This window comes from Hydra viridissima, unplaced genomic scaffold (genome assembly GCF_058129835.1).
Source record: "Hydra viridissima isolate aposymbiotic clone 2 unplaced genomic scaffold, HvirCarnegie_v1 scaffold_3, whole genome shotgun sequence".
In the NCBI taxonomy this organism is placed as follows: Eukaryota; Metazoa; Cnidaria; class Hydrozoa; order Anthoathecata; family Hydridae; genus Hydra; species Hydra viridissima.
Window position 1 is genome coordinate 3,310,251 of NW_028324302.1, and position 13,691 is coordinate 3,323,941.

General features: G+C 30.6%; 3 protein-coding genes across 5 annotated transcripts; all 3 read left to right on the forward strand.

The window, feature by feature from the left end:
• The first annotated feature begins 138 nt into the window (after nt 1-138).
• On the forward strand, nt 139-706 carry LOC149890615 (protein BUD31 homolog). The gene has a single exon (XM_090081423.1). The coding sequence runs from the start codon at nt 144-146 to the stop codon at nt 615-617; it is 474 nt and encodes a 157-aa protein (XP_089937549.1). The 5' UTR covers nt 139-143; the 3' UTR covers nt 618-706.
• A 150-nt stretch (nt 707-856) lies between these two features.
• Nucleotides 857-6,501, forward strand: LOC145180395 (ES1 protein homolog, mitochondrial-like). Its single transcript, XM_090081422.1, has 8 exons — nt 857-1,261; nt 1,389-1,441; nt 1,812-1,922; nt 3,241-3,360; nt 3,456-3,548; nt 3,747-3,780; nt 3,879-4,001; nt 5,781-6,501. Exons 1-8 carry the CDS (start codon nt 1,142-1,144, stop codon nt 5,901-5,903), a joined length of 777 nt encoding a protein of 258 aa, XP_089937548.1. The 5' UTR covers nt 857-1,141; the 3' UTR covers nt 5,904-6,501.
• A 1,817-nt stretch (nt 6,502-8,318) lies between these two features.
• Nucleotides 8,319-13,691, forward strand: LOC145202278 (heat shock 70 kDa protein 12A-like). 3 transcript variants are annotated; one of them, XM_090081417.1, is made up of 5 exons: nt 8,319-8,862; nt 9,756-11,141; nt 11,585-11,806; nt 11,950-12,112; nt 12,241-13,691. In XM_090081417.1, exons 2-5 carry the CDS (start codon nt 9,885-9,887, stop codon nt 13,362-13,364), a joined length of 2,766 nt encoding a protein of 921 aa, XP_089937543.1. In that variant the 5' UTR covers nt 8,319-8,862; nt 9,756-9,884; the 3' UTR covers nt 13,365-13,691. The 3 variants fall into 3 exon arrangements, with proteins under 3 accessions (XP_089937543.1, XP_089937544.1, XP_089937545.1); XM_090081418.1 differs by lacking the exon at nt 8,319-8,862 and adding an exon at nt 8,960-9,145; XM_090081419.1 differs by lacking the exons at nt 8,319-8,862; nt 9,756-11,141 and adding an exon at nt 11,212-11,332.

Sequence of the window (13,691 nt, forward strand, 5' to 3'; positions counted from 1 at the left end):
AGAAAAATATTTAACTCTAAAATCAAAATCATAAACAGAATTAAAATAAATGCTATTCATATAAAACCGTTGCTCATATGAAACATTGTCACTCGTATGAAGTTTTGCCTTTTAAAGGTTTTTTGTTTTTTTATTTTTTATTTATGGCTTTTAATACACTTTTTATGCTTTTAAGTATAATAATGCCAAAAGTCAAAAGAAGTCGAAAACCTCCTCCAGATGGGTGGGAGTTAATTGAACCCACATTGGACGAATTGGATGCCAAAATGCGTGAGGTTGAACAAGATCCACATGAAGGCAAACGGAAGGTTGAAGCTTTATGGCCAATTTTTCGATTACATCATCAAAAGTCAAGATATCTTTATGATCTGTTTTATAAGAGAAAAGCTATTAGCAGAGAGCTCTATGATTATTGTATTAAAGAAAATATTGCTGATGCTAACTTGATAGCTAAATGGAAAAAACAAGGCTATGAGAACTTATGTTGCTTGCGTTGTATTCAGCCAAGAGATACAAATTTCGGTACAAATTGTATTTGTCGTGTTCCAAAACCAAAATTAGAAGAAGGGCGTGTTGTAGAGTGTATTCACTGTGGATGTCGTGGATGTTCTGGATAACATTAATTAGTTTTTGCTTATTTTTGGGGTTTTTACAATAATCTCACAAACCAAGAACAATCAAATGAATCAAATAAAAAAAACTTTAACTTTTGCAACTTTTTCTTCGTGTCAAACCGTCATCGTAAATATTTTCTCATAAAATGGAGATAGAGAAAATTTAAAACTTTTGTTTTTATTTCTAAGTTCAAAACCTTCCTTATAGAGGACATGATGGAGAGTTTTTAAAATAGAAAATTATCTAAGTAAAAAAATTTTAAGTCAAGTTTAAATTTTAATTTAAAAATGAAATATACTAGCCTGGTTCATTCTGCTTATACTGTAAATGATTAAACAATAGGTCCTTTTGTTAAAATTTTTTTAGCCTATTCTTTTTATTCCTCTTCTGTTGTTCAATGTTCGAAAATGTTAAAATCATTGAAAATCATTTGCTTTGCTGGAAAAAATCCTAAAGTTTTCTTATTTATAGCTGAATAAATATTGTTCACTAAAGGTCTGAATTAATTCTTAATTTGTTATACCCGATGTTTACTTCAAAGGTCTTTTCTTATGGTAGTATTTTAAATCCTTGTCTCAAAGCAAATAAAGGAGCAAAAACTCTTCAAAAACTGATGGCTTCAAGTTCAAACCCAGTTGTTGCTGTTGTATGTATTTTAATTTTTTTCCCATTAAGTCATTTTTCTTTTCTTTTTGTGATTAATTGTAAATTCCTCAATGGTATTCAATCAGATTTTTTTTTTGAAATCCTAATGATCATTTTTGCGCTTGTAGGTGTTATCTGGTTCTGGAGTTTATGATGGATCTGAAATTCATGAATCATCAGCGTAATCTTTTGTTTTAATTTAAAAAATTTTAAGTTAAAGTTTAGTTAATACTTGGTTTTTAACAAACAAACAAACAAAAAAAGACTAATAAAGAACAAACTTCAATATTATTTGAAAAAATCAAATTAAAAATATTTCTTAAATTTTTATTCAAAAAAAAGCTAGACAAAAGATTTAGACAAAAAAAAGTTCAGTTTCTAAAAAAGAAAAAAAAACACAGATACCTTGCACACCTTATGTAATTTTTTGTAGAAAAACATTACACACAAAAATCCACTCTTTTTTTCCTGTATGCTTTTTTTAATGTTCTAGTTAACTTGAGCAGAAATAATGCTGTATACAAATGTTTTGCTCCTTTTTGCTTTTTTAGTGTTCTAGTTAACTTGAGCAGAAACAATGCTGTATACAAATGTTTTGCTCCTGATATCAAGCAGATGCATGTCATTAATCATGTAACTGGAGAAGAAATGAAGGAAGAAAGGTATTGTAGATGATATCATTTGGATTTGTTCAAATAAAACATGAAGCTTTTATGGGAAGGGTATTTTTAAAAAAATTTTATATTTTTCATTTATTGACATATAATAAATATGCTCATATTTAATTTGATACTTTTAGCTAGTTAAATATTCCAGGTACATTTACATCTCAACTGTAAGAGCTTTCTTTAAAATATTTGTTTAAAAAGCTGAAAATATCATTATCACCATAAATATATAATGCCCCATAAAGGTCTACAGCTTTTGTTTACACTTTTATTTACTATTTACGTTTTTGTTTCTTAACAAATATAAAAATCCTTATTAATAATTAAAAAATAATTGTTTTCTTTATATTCCATCATTTTTATTCTTTTTATCTTCTTTCTTTTTTTAAATCGCTTCACTTAAATATTTGTTAATTTCTCGCTTACTAATTTCTCATTTACTAATTTTGTTTAGATTTTTATGAAATATTTTCATTACAGCACTATCAGTTAAAGATGACGTGATAAATTCATTCATACTTTTTCAGATATTATTTAGTTATTACATTTTTATTTTAGGGAAGATTATTTACGAAAGTAAATATGCAACAAAATATTTTACTACACTGCAATTGATTTTAAACTTTGTACCTGGATTGCAAAAAGTAAATCCATTACAGTTTTTAGAAAAAATTCAAGATAGAACATGTGTCTCTCATTCATTGAGGATTAAATATAAATATTCACAGTTTTATCCAAATTTATAAATTGCTCTAAGTCTCAGTTTTATAAATTGTCTTACATTTTTTTAATTAAATACAATAAGCTTAAAGTATCTCAAATTTGCAGAGCAAGCTTTAATGCAAATATTCAATTTTTTTCATCCGACATGTATTTTTTTCATCCGACACATGTGTTTTTTTTATCCGATATGCATTTTTTTCATCCAACACATGTATTTGATAAAAGAGATATTCATGTTAAAATTTGCATACAAAGTACAAAGTATGTATAAATTTTTGTAACCAAATTAGTTGATTTATAAAATATCGTTCTGTTCTAATGAAAAAAAATAAACTAGAAGATGTAATATTTTAAAATTATTATGCTTAATGTTAGTATACCACTCTCAACATCTCTAAATCTTTCAAAAGAAATGCTTAACAACTTTTTTTTACAGCTCCAAAAAAAAACCACTAATTGTATTTGCAAATGCATTAATTTAAAAAAACTTTTTTAGGGATCCTGAGCAGTAAAGTTTGTTTTATTTTAGTAGATTTTGTTTAAAGTAGTTCTTTCGTCAAATTTTAATGGTTTGTTATGCATTTTGCAGAAACGTTCTTGTGGAATCTGGCCGAATAGCTCGAGGCGATGTTCAATCGTTAGAGAACTTGTCAGCTGAGTGTTTTGATGCTGTGATTTTTCCAGGAGGATTCGGTGCAGCTAAAAATCTGTCAGTTTTTAATTTTTTTACAAACATTCATTCATGTAACATGTGTCATGCATAATTTCACACTTGTGTAACATGGTCGTAAATTATTCATCTAGATCTGATTTTGCTGTAAAGAGTGTGGACTGTAACATCAACAATCAAGTAGAAAGAGTCATTAGGGATTTTCATTCTTCAAAAAAACCAATCGGGTGAGTACTATTTCTTAGGTTACAAAATTTGTCATAAAAACTTTTTTTTTGTGTCAATTTTGTAGTTATATAAACTTTAATTTAAGTTGAAGATTACGATTGTCTGATTTTGTAGATTAATACAAAATTTAGTAGGCAGGTTTAAATTCAGCAAAATCAAGTTCAGTTGAGTATACAGTCATTTCTTTTCTTTTGTAGCCTCTGTTGTATATCACCGGTTTTGGCTGCAAAGGTAGTTATCAACTAATTTGATACTTGAATTAATTTCTATAGAACTTTAAAACAAAGAAACAACTCAGAATGATAAAATAATCTTTTTTTTTTAATTAGGTAATTCCTTCTTGTGAATTGACAGTTGGGATGGACTCGCCAGATAGTGCTAAATGGCCATATGCTGGCACTGCTGGAGCAGTGGTTACCATGGGAGCAAAGCATATCAATAAAAATGTTAATGTATGTAATGTAATGTAATTTAATATAATGTACAGTATTGGACAAAACATTTGCAACCAAATAATGCTAATTTAGTTTCTTTACATAAAAGTGCTGCATTTTTTCAATTTAGAGAAATAACTATGTAACTGTTTAGAGACAAAGTTTTTCAAGTTTTATTCATCACAAAGTTCATTATTTGTACACGAAAATTAATAAATTAATCAAAATTATTTAAAAAAATTGGTTTCCTTCTGGACAAAACAAGTGCAAACTCGACAAAATGTTGACCAAGCTGTATTTCGCTATCAATATTTCGTGGCGAACCCGTTGTTGTCGATCACAGTCTTGCATCTAAGAGGCATAGATTCGATCAGGCGATCAATGAAACTTTGTGGAATCGCTGCCCAGGCCTTTTGGATTTGTTCAAACAGTTGATCCTTATTACGAACACCTTCACGATTAATTATGCGGTTGGCGATCTCCCACAGGTTCTCGATAGGGTTGAGATCCGGAGATTGAGGCGGCCAATCCATCACCGATAGGTGGTTGTCTTGAAACCACTGCTTGACTACTTTTGCAGTGTGTTTCGGATCGTTGTCTTGCTGAAAAACCAATTTTATTGGCATATTCCATTCAGCATGAGGTAACAACATCTTTCAGGATATTTTTATACATGAAACGGTCCATTATTCCATCGTTTCGATGTATTGGACCTAGACCGTTAGCAGAAAAACATCCCCAGACCATTACATTGCCTCCACCATGCTTCACGGTCTTATGGCAGTAACGTAAATCGAGGCGTTTTCCGGCCGGTCGACGTACACGGCAAATGCCATCGCTCCCAATGATGTTGAACTTCGATTCATCACTGAACAGGACAGTTCGCCATTTCTGCACATTCCAGTCAATATGAGATGTAGCAAACAGGAGTCTTTTCTTCTGGTTTTTAAGTGAAATCAGCGGTTTCTTTGCAGGCAGCTCTAAATGCTTTTGTATCTCGGCTGATGATATCCAGGTATCCTTCTTGACGGATCTGACGATCATAGAATCCTCTCTAGAAGTGGTGGAACGCGGTCTTCCACCTTTGTTATCTGCTGCCAACTTCCCCGTATAACGATATTTGGAACATGGTCTTGATATGGTCCATTTTTTCACGCGATATTTATCACAAATACTTTTTTGTGACATTCCACTTACGTAATTGCCAATAATTTTCTTTCTTAGTTCCGATCCAAGACTGTCGGGAGCCATTTTTGCACTTGAAGTCATAAAAATATTTCTGGATGCTGCTGGATGCTGCTGGATGCTTTCAGATGCTTCTTCTGGAAACTTCTGGAAGCTTCTGCATGCTTCTGGAAACATCTGGATACTTCCTTTAATTATTAAAAAACTTCCGTGACGTTGACACAGACCAGACTTAAGAAAATGAAACAAACCAAAAAAATTGCACTTGTTTTGTCCGCTGCAAAATGGCACTTGTCAACGAAATTCTACCTGTGTGCTGTCACCTGTCAACTGATTGCTCATGTCATGGCATGCTATGACTCCAGACTCCTGAACTATTTGCTGTGGTAGTATAGTTCGTTTCGTTTTTAAGACAAGTAAAATTAGGAACACTTTTTAGCATTGTTCGATGTTGGTTGCAAATGTTTTGTCCAATACTGTATGTAAGGCCGTATGTATGCAATGTATGTAATGTATGTATGGTCGTATGTATGTAATGTATGTATGGTCGTATGTAATGTATTGTTTTATGTATAATTTATGTATGGTTTTATGCATAATTTAAATTGGTAGGAGTTTCACGTGGACGAGTTCAACAAGGTAGTGACTTCACCAGCATTTATGTGTAACGCTAAAATTCACGAAGTGCATGACGGTATAGGAGAGATGGTGAAAGCTGTATTAAAACTAATCTGAGACATTGAAATTCGCAGAAGAAGATGAATAAGAGGGAAGAATAAGAGGATCAAGCATTAGGTTTCAAAGTTAACTAAATTCGATGGTAATGCTAAAACAGGAATGCTGTAGTAGTTTTACCTATATTTATTTGCAACTTCTTTTTTACAATTAAGTTTTATTCAATTTTTTTTTTTTTTTTTTTTTTTAAAAGCTAAAATTTGTTAGATTTTAAAAGATTACTAACGGAAATTACTTATCACAATTGAAAGGAAAGTTAATAATCTGTATAACCTTAAAATTTAATCATAAGGTTGAAATACTTATCGAGTCTCATTTTTTGTGTGCTGCATTCAAAGTTTTTTTGTTGTATTTCTCAAAACTTCATATTCTTCTTTTTGCTCTTGATATTTTCATGATCCTTCCTATCTTTATATTATTCTGAAAATGATGCTGTGAACTTTAAAATATTTTCAGAAATAAATGCAAAGAATGCATTTAGCAAATTTAAAATACTATATAATTTATTATCCATGAAATAATTGCTTGAAGATATGTATATCAAATTAAAGTTCTGAAGATTAAACTTCACCAGTATATATTTCTGTTAAGTTCAAAATTAATCATCTTTTACTTCTTTAGAAAATTAATTACGCAATAATTATGTTAAACAAACGAACAAAAGGCGGGAAATTTCCAGCATGTTTATCTTAGAATCTAAATCTTTCAATGATGCAGCTTGCGTTCGTTTACATAGCAATTCGGAGGCAATAGGAGTATAAAACTTAGAAAATAAATTGCTCAGTGAGGGTCCAAACCTTATTTCCTCCACATTCCCAGGAACAAATAATAGATTGAACAAAAAGAGGATAAAATTGAAACTTATCTCGTATTTATATTTGGTTATTTATCCCAGCTTTCTGTCCCAAAGTTGTCCAAGGTTACTTGGTGTAGAATATTGAGTGTGTTTTTGGAGCCATCGCTATGATAGGCTTAATAAACACAAACATTGCGATCTGAAAATTTTAGTTCTTCATTTTTTAACCGAATGAATATTGGAAATTACTTCATAATATTATGTAGATGTATAATACTATATCTTTCCGTATTATAAAATATTCAGTAAACCAAATTAATTTGTTGATGCTTTTCGTTTCATTTTGCTTAAAAAATTCTACTATTTGGTTTGATTTGATTTAAAAATAGAGAAATTTACTACAACGCAGAAAGTATTGACTTTTAAAATTAACGACTTATTGTAAATTTAGCGATATTCATCTAAAAAGAATACCACAACAAATAACGACAGGTGACAGTTCTAAAAAAATTTTAATTTTTGACGAGAAATGTTAAGTAAAAAAGAGATGTTGAAAGAAAAACTTTTCCTGTTTTTTAAAACCTTATTTTGGCGGTTCACACTAGAATTTAATGAGTCACAATATCGTTTGTTAAAATTCAGTATTCGTATCAATTGGCGAGGATTTAAAGATCGTTTTATCTCCCAAATCAAAAAACAAGTAATTTTTCACAGAGAGATGTAATTGGTTTAAGAAAACGGTTTCCATGGGAGCGATTACAAAATATTAGCCAGAAAATCTGCTATATATTTTTGGGTTTTAATAAATAAACTATGCATGTAATTTGACGCAAGTAATACAAATGAAAAAGAACTACGATATTTTTACATATTTTTAATCTTGTACCGTTTCTAATATTCTCTCTCTCTTTCTATATATATATATATATATATATATATATATATATATATATATATATATATATATATATATATATATATATATATATATATATATATATATATATATATATATAGAAAGAGAGAGAGAATATTAGAAATTAGATATATAGAAAAGAGAGAGAGAATATTAGATTCGGTTTAACCAATATATATATATATATATATATATATATATATATATATATATATATATATATATATATATATATATATATATATATATATATATATATATATATATATATATATATGCATTTGCATTTATATTTTCGGTTTAACCAATATTATAATTAATGCTCTTAACCATCAATTTATGCGGATGATTCGTACCAACTTTTATTGTATGAACCTAAAAGACATATAAAGTGTATTGTCATATGCAACAATACTTTTTTCGGTCAATGGTTGGCATGATATTTTTTGACCAATAGAAGTCGTGATATTTTGAATGGTCAGCTTTTTTTGCTGAAGATCTTTTTTTTTAAGAAAATAATTACGAAGCTAATTTAAGAGAAATATTACTGAAATTTATACATTTCGTAACATTAACAATACTTATGTAATATAAAAAGATTAAAATAGAAAAATCATCACGAGTAAAAATTTATCCAATTTTTTAGTTGACGCATATCCTTGAAATTCATTTTTTTTTTTTTTTTTTTTTTTTTTTTTTTTTTCTACAAGAGAAATGGAATTTTTTAAATAATTCATGAATCTGGAAGAAAACGTTCGATTTCATTCAAAAGTAAAGTGTGGTGCTTTGTGAAGTGTTTGCTCAACACAAATCAAAAAACAAATAAATCTAATTTTCATCCAGCGAATGTAAACTCTATATGTAAAAGAATGTAAAGATTATAATAAAAGTAAACAGAAATTTAGTCTTACACCCATCCAGTGAATGTAAACACAAAACGTTGAAGCGCTACAACTATATGCATACGCCATTTTCATAAAATGTGGCTGTAGTTTGATGGGATATTTGTTCGTTTAGTTTTTCCTAAAGTGACAGTAAAAATCTCTTTTGGGCGAAGAGAAACGATTAGAATATCTATTTGTCCATAGTGAGTGACTAATTACCAATGTGATTTCACTTTTCTCGTCCTTGTCGTGGTTTTCTCGTCCTTGTCGTGGTTTTCTCGTCCTTGTCGTGATTGGCATCGTCACTAACTTAGAGCTTCTTCATTTTACATTCAAAGCAAAAAAGTTATCGCTAATTCCGAGGTAATTTAAAGTAATTCGTTTTGTTTAGTAATTTTGGAAACGCTTGGTTACAAAACGATGACGAGAATGTTTCATTAAAAAATTAATTTTCTTTTTTAAACACCGTCAATTTAAATTTATCATTGTCGTTGTTTGAGTCGCTGGTTTGTTTATCATACTGGTCGTTAAGATTGTTACTGTTTTATGCATAAAACACTTTAGTGATTACATATAAAGGAGCAGATCGTTGGATCGTCCGATCTTTTTATTTTTTTTTTTGTTTTAATGATGTTGTATGACGTAGGTATGTTCATTTTATTTTGGTCTATTACATATCTTAGAAATATTACATATCTTAGAAATATTACATGATGAAGCAACAAAATAACAAATTTAGAAAAAAACTTTAAAAAGTTGACTAACTTTCTTAAAAAAAATTCTTTTTTTTTTTTTTCAAACTGTTAAAAAGATTTGAATATTATAAGTTCCTGTCAAACTGACAGATCAGTCCTATCCGTTTCCTAAAAAAAATGATTTATTAAACAGTTTCATAAGTGTAAATAGTTCACTATTTTCCATTTGCAGATGTTAGCCGAATATCAACCAAAAGCAGAAGCATTTAAAAATGCTACCAAGACATGGTGTTGCTTTATTTTGTTTTTTTTATTTTTTCTAAGACAAAAGTTAGCAACAAGCATGACTCATTAGTTAATATTACTTAATGCTATTCAAAAGTACAGAAGCCGATTTTTGATAAATGAAAAAATATTTTTTTTAGACTTTTTCTTTTAATGGATATAAAGAGATGGTTTCATATTTTTCTAATTTTAACCTTTGATTTTTTGATTTTTTTTTTTTTTTTCCTTTCTGTAAACTAATTTCTCATAATTTCCTCTTGAAAACTTTGATTTTAGATGAAGAAAAATGATTGCCGATAGCTTCAAGTTTATTTGCTCTGAAGAACAACTTTTTGTGGAAATAATCTAGAAAATCGTTTTGGTGAATCAATTACCGACTCAGGGAAATTAAATTTCAAAAACAGCATGAGTTTAGAAAAAAGTTTTGATTTAGAAGATAGCCTCGATTTAAGTAACGCAGAAGCCGAAGCCAACGACTATTTAAGTTACTCTTTCAGAGAAAATGTTTTTACGGAAACCGGAGGACGCAAAAAATTATTTAACGCAGATGACGACTTATGTGACGCAAAAAAAACGGCGAACGTTATCACTAAAACTATTTCACACATGGATGCACTTCATGAAAACAGCGTTATTAATTCTGAAAATTCTGTAAATGCTTTTTATAAAGAGATTGATAAAGCCTCCCTGAAGATTATTGATAACATCAAAAAAGATTTTAAAGATGACAAGTTCCTTAAAAGCATGGACCGTGAAATTAATTTGAATAAAGACGTTTGTGATATAGCTGAGTTGCAAAAAAAGTATGATAAGGCTATTGAAGACTTTCGATTACTGAGATTAAGTCTTCAAGAAAACATGGAAAGAAACTTTATTCGAGGCGAATCTACCACAGGTTTGAATAAAAATGTTGAACATTACCGTTCTCAAGATATTTTACAGCAACAAATGCTGCGTGCTCAAACTGACCCTTTGCTTCGACAAAACATCAGCCGGTATTCGTCACAAGAACATCTATATAAAAGAAGAAGTGACATGAATCTCGAAGAAAAAATGAACTCCGAATTTTTAAAAAATGAAAATAGATCACCATATATTTTATATAATAATCCTACAAGTATTGCGGCGCACCGAGAATACCAAAGTGAAATGCGTGACCAAGCAGCAAAGATGAACTTTGAGAAGTATCTTAAAGGAAGTTTTCAAAACATACACTCAGAAGATATTGGTTACAGTGGTTCTGGTAGTGCATCTCCGAGAGAGGTAGAGCTACCTACCCCATCCGATCAATTATCTCGAACCGATAGTATGAACTCACGAGCAAGTTCAGCAATAACTTCTCTCGACTCTGGTGTTCGCATGAGTTACGTAGGGCAACATAATTCACTGGTTGTTGTCGCTATTGATTTTGGCACCACGTTTAGCGGATACGCATTTTCATTTACTAGAGATTCGAGCAGCATTCATATGATGCGCAGATGGGAAGGTGGTGATCCAGGCGTAACAAATCAAAAAACACCGACAACCTTATTACTTAAACCAGATGGTTCGTTTCACTCTTTTGGCTTTGGTGCAAGAGATTTCTATCACGATCTTGACGCTACCGAATCTAAAAAATGGCTCTATTTTGATAAATTTAAAATGTTACTCCACTCGTCACAGGTTTATGATTTATGGATTTTTTTTTGAACTTCAAAATTCGTCTCAAAAAAAATTTATTGATACGATAAGTCGACAGAAAAAAATGATTAAGAAGTTAAGGAAGTCAGGTCGTGAATTTAGTTAAAATCATGTGTTTTAATGTTAGGGCCAATTAATTCGAAGTGGTTTTTGTTAGAAAGCGCATGTATTTTGTAAGATTCCTGTTTTTTTCAAAAAGTTTTATGAAACTCTTATAAACTTCTTTTTTTGTATGTAAATCATCATTTTACAAACATTTCATCAATACTTTTATGCGAAGTATTTTATGAAAAGAAACAATTTTAATTACTACGACTTTATTTATGATCCTTTCTTCAAATGTATTTATTTATGCTTTTGCATAAATATGCATTTACAAAACTTACTCAGAATTCTGCAAATCTTAGTTGTAATTCATTTTATAGGACTTACGCGCAGGTATTGAAATCAAAGCATCCAATGGCAAACCTTACCCAGCACTTAAAGTCTTTAGTCACGCCCTCAGATTCTTTAAAGAGCATGTCTTAGCTGAATTAACTGATCAATCGACCGTTCAGCTCTCCGAAGAAGATATCACATGGGTACTCACTGTACCTGCAATATGGCGCCAACCAGCAAAACAGTTCATGAGGACAGCCGCGTATGAAGTAAGAATCTTAATATTAAAATTGCAGATTAATTTTACTATTTTTAATAAATCTGCATCTTTGTAGGTAAGGAGAATGATAAAGACAATAGATTTAAATTACGAGGAAAAAATAACTGGAACAAAATATTTCCTTTGTTTTAGGCTGGTATCGCTTCATCTGCTCATCCTGATCGTTTATTGATTGCACTTGAACCTGAAGCTGCTTCAATATTCTGCCGTAAATTAAGAATCCGTGATTGCGTGATTGAAGACGACTTAAAAGCAAAATCGGGAAATGATTCTTTTATCTCTGAAGATTTTGAAGGTAATTTATTATTACAAAAGTTCACCAAAAAAATTTAAAAAAAAATGATGATGATCTTGAAGATTTAAAATGCTGATGAAAAAGTCTGCGTATTTAAAAAATAATAAAACTAAATTATTAATTTATAGGAATAACGGAATATATCGTTGTCGATTGCGGGGGCGGCACCGTTGATTTAACAGTGCACGAGCTTGATGTAAATCAAGGAACACTTAAAGAACTTCATAGAGGTACTGGGGGTGCGTGTGGAGCAACTGGTGTAGATAAAGAATTTGAGACGCTGTTAAAACGTATTTTTGATACTGATTTCATAGAAAGGTTTAAAGTAAAGCGACCTGCCGCTTGGATCGACCTCATGATTTCGTTTGAAGCGAAAAAACGTATGGCTAGACCAGAAAACGAAACCCCGTTAAATATATCGCTTCCATTCAGTTTTATAGAATACCACAAAAAGCATAAAAAAATATCTGTAGAAACAGCTGTAAAGAAATTTAAAAATCCTAATATAAAGTGGTCATCCCAAGGGATGCTTCGAATATCTGCAAAAATTATGAAAGCTTTGTTTGAGCCCATAATGAGTCTTATCACTGAACATATCCAGAGTTTGCTCACGAGACCAAGCTTAAAGCTTGTGAACTATTTATTTTTAGTCGGTGGCTTTGCTGAATCGCCGCTGCTTCAGCATTCTATTCGGGAGTCTCTTGGGAATCGCGTTAGAGTGATTATACCAAATGATGTTGGTCTAGCAATTCTGAAAGGCGCTGTATTATTTGGTTTAGATCCAACAGTTGTGCGTGTAAGAAGAACAGCTTTTACTTATGGCGTTGGCGTGTTAAACAAGTTTGACCCAGAAAAACATTTGCAATCAAAAAAGGTAATCAAGGACGGTGTAGTTTGGTGCAAAGATATTTTTGATCGTTTTGTTCGTGTAGATGAATCTGTAGGAATCGGAGATCGTGTGACAAGAAGTTACGCTCCTGCTCGTTCAAATCAAAAATCAACGGTTATAAATATATATTGCACTGAAAGCTCAGACGTTTTATACACAACGGACAACGGTGTTCAGAGGTGTGGAAAACTTCGTATTGAAATGCCCGATGTTAACTTTGAAGACATTCCAATAGATAGACGCGGAAAGCCTCGGGAATTGCAAGCTTCAATGATTTTTGGAGATACAGAGATAAAAGTATCTGCAGTTGATGTCCTCAGCGGTCGTGCTGCTAGGGCCACCATAGATTTTCTTAACTATTAGTATTTTTCTACAAAGACCTGGTGTTTTCGTTACTTTCATTGTCCCAATTGATTTTCATTGAGAAATTGTCATGAGAATTTACACGGTGGAAGGGTCCTCCATGGAAATACTCTTTTACTATGCCCCTTAAAATTTACTTCGGGAACTTGGTAAAGAATGAACTTCACGATTTCATATTTCAAATTAAATTTTATGAATAAAATGCAACTCTTTCTAAATAATAGTATTTATAAATAAATTATTTTCGATTTTATTTTCATATATATTGAAAAAAAAACTTTTATATTTCACGGTTTCTTTTATCGATAAAAGAACGTTATTTTTAAA

What these genes read in the sequence shown, in the direction of transcription:
- LOC149890615 (XM_090081423.1), top strand. Translation starts at nt 144, where the DNA reads ATGGCTTTTAATACACTTTTTATGCTTTTAAGTATAATAATGCCAAAA.
- LOC145180395 (XM_090081422.1), top strand. Translation starts at nt 1,142, where the DNA reads ATGTTTACTTCAAAGGTCTTTTCTTATGGTAGTATTTTAAATCCTTGT. An exon ending in GAAGAAATGAAGGAAGAAAG is followed by an intron (nt 1,923 to 3,240) that starts GTATTGTAGATG and finishes TGCATTTTGCAG; the next exon opens with AAACGTTCTTGTGGAATCTG. An exon ending in TTCGGTGCAGCTAAAAATCT is followed by an intron (nt 3,361 to 3,455) that starts GTCAGTTTTTAA and finishes TTATTCATCTAG; the next exon opens with ATCTGATTTTGCTGTAAAGA.
- LOC145202278 (XM_090081417.1), top strand. Translation starts at nt 9,885, where the DNA reads ATGAGTTTAGAAAAAAGTTTTGATTTAGAAGATAGCCTCGATTTAAGT. An exon ending in TGTTACTCCACTCGTCACAG is followed by an intron (nt 11,142 to 11,584) that starts GTTTATGATTTA and finishes TTCATTTTATAG; the next exon opens with GACTTACGCGCAGGTATTGA. An exon ending in TATCTCTGAAGATTTTGAAG is followed by an intron (nt 12,113 to 12,240) that starts GTAATTTATTAT and finishes ATTAATTTATAG; the next exon opens with GAATAACGGAATATATCGTT.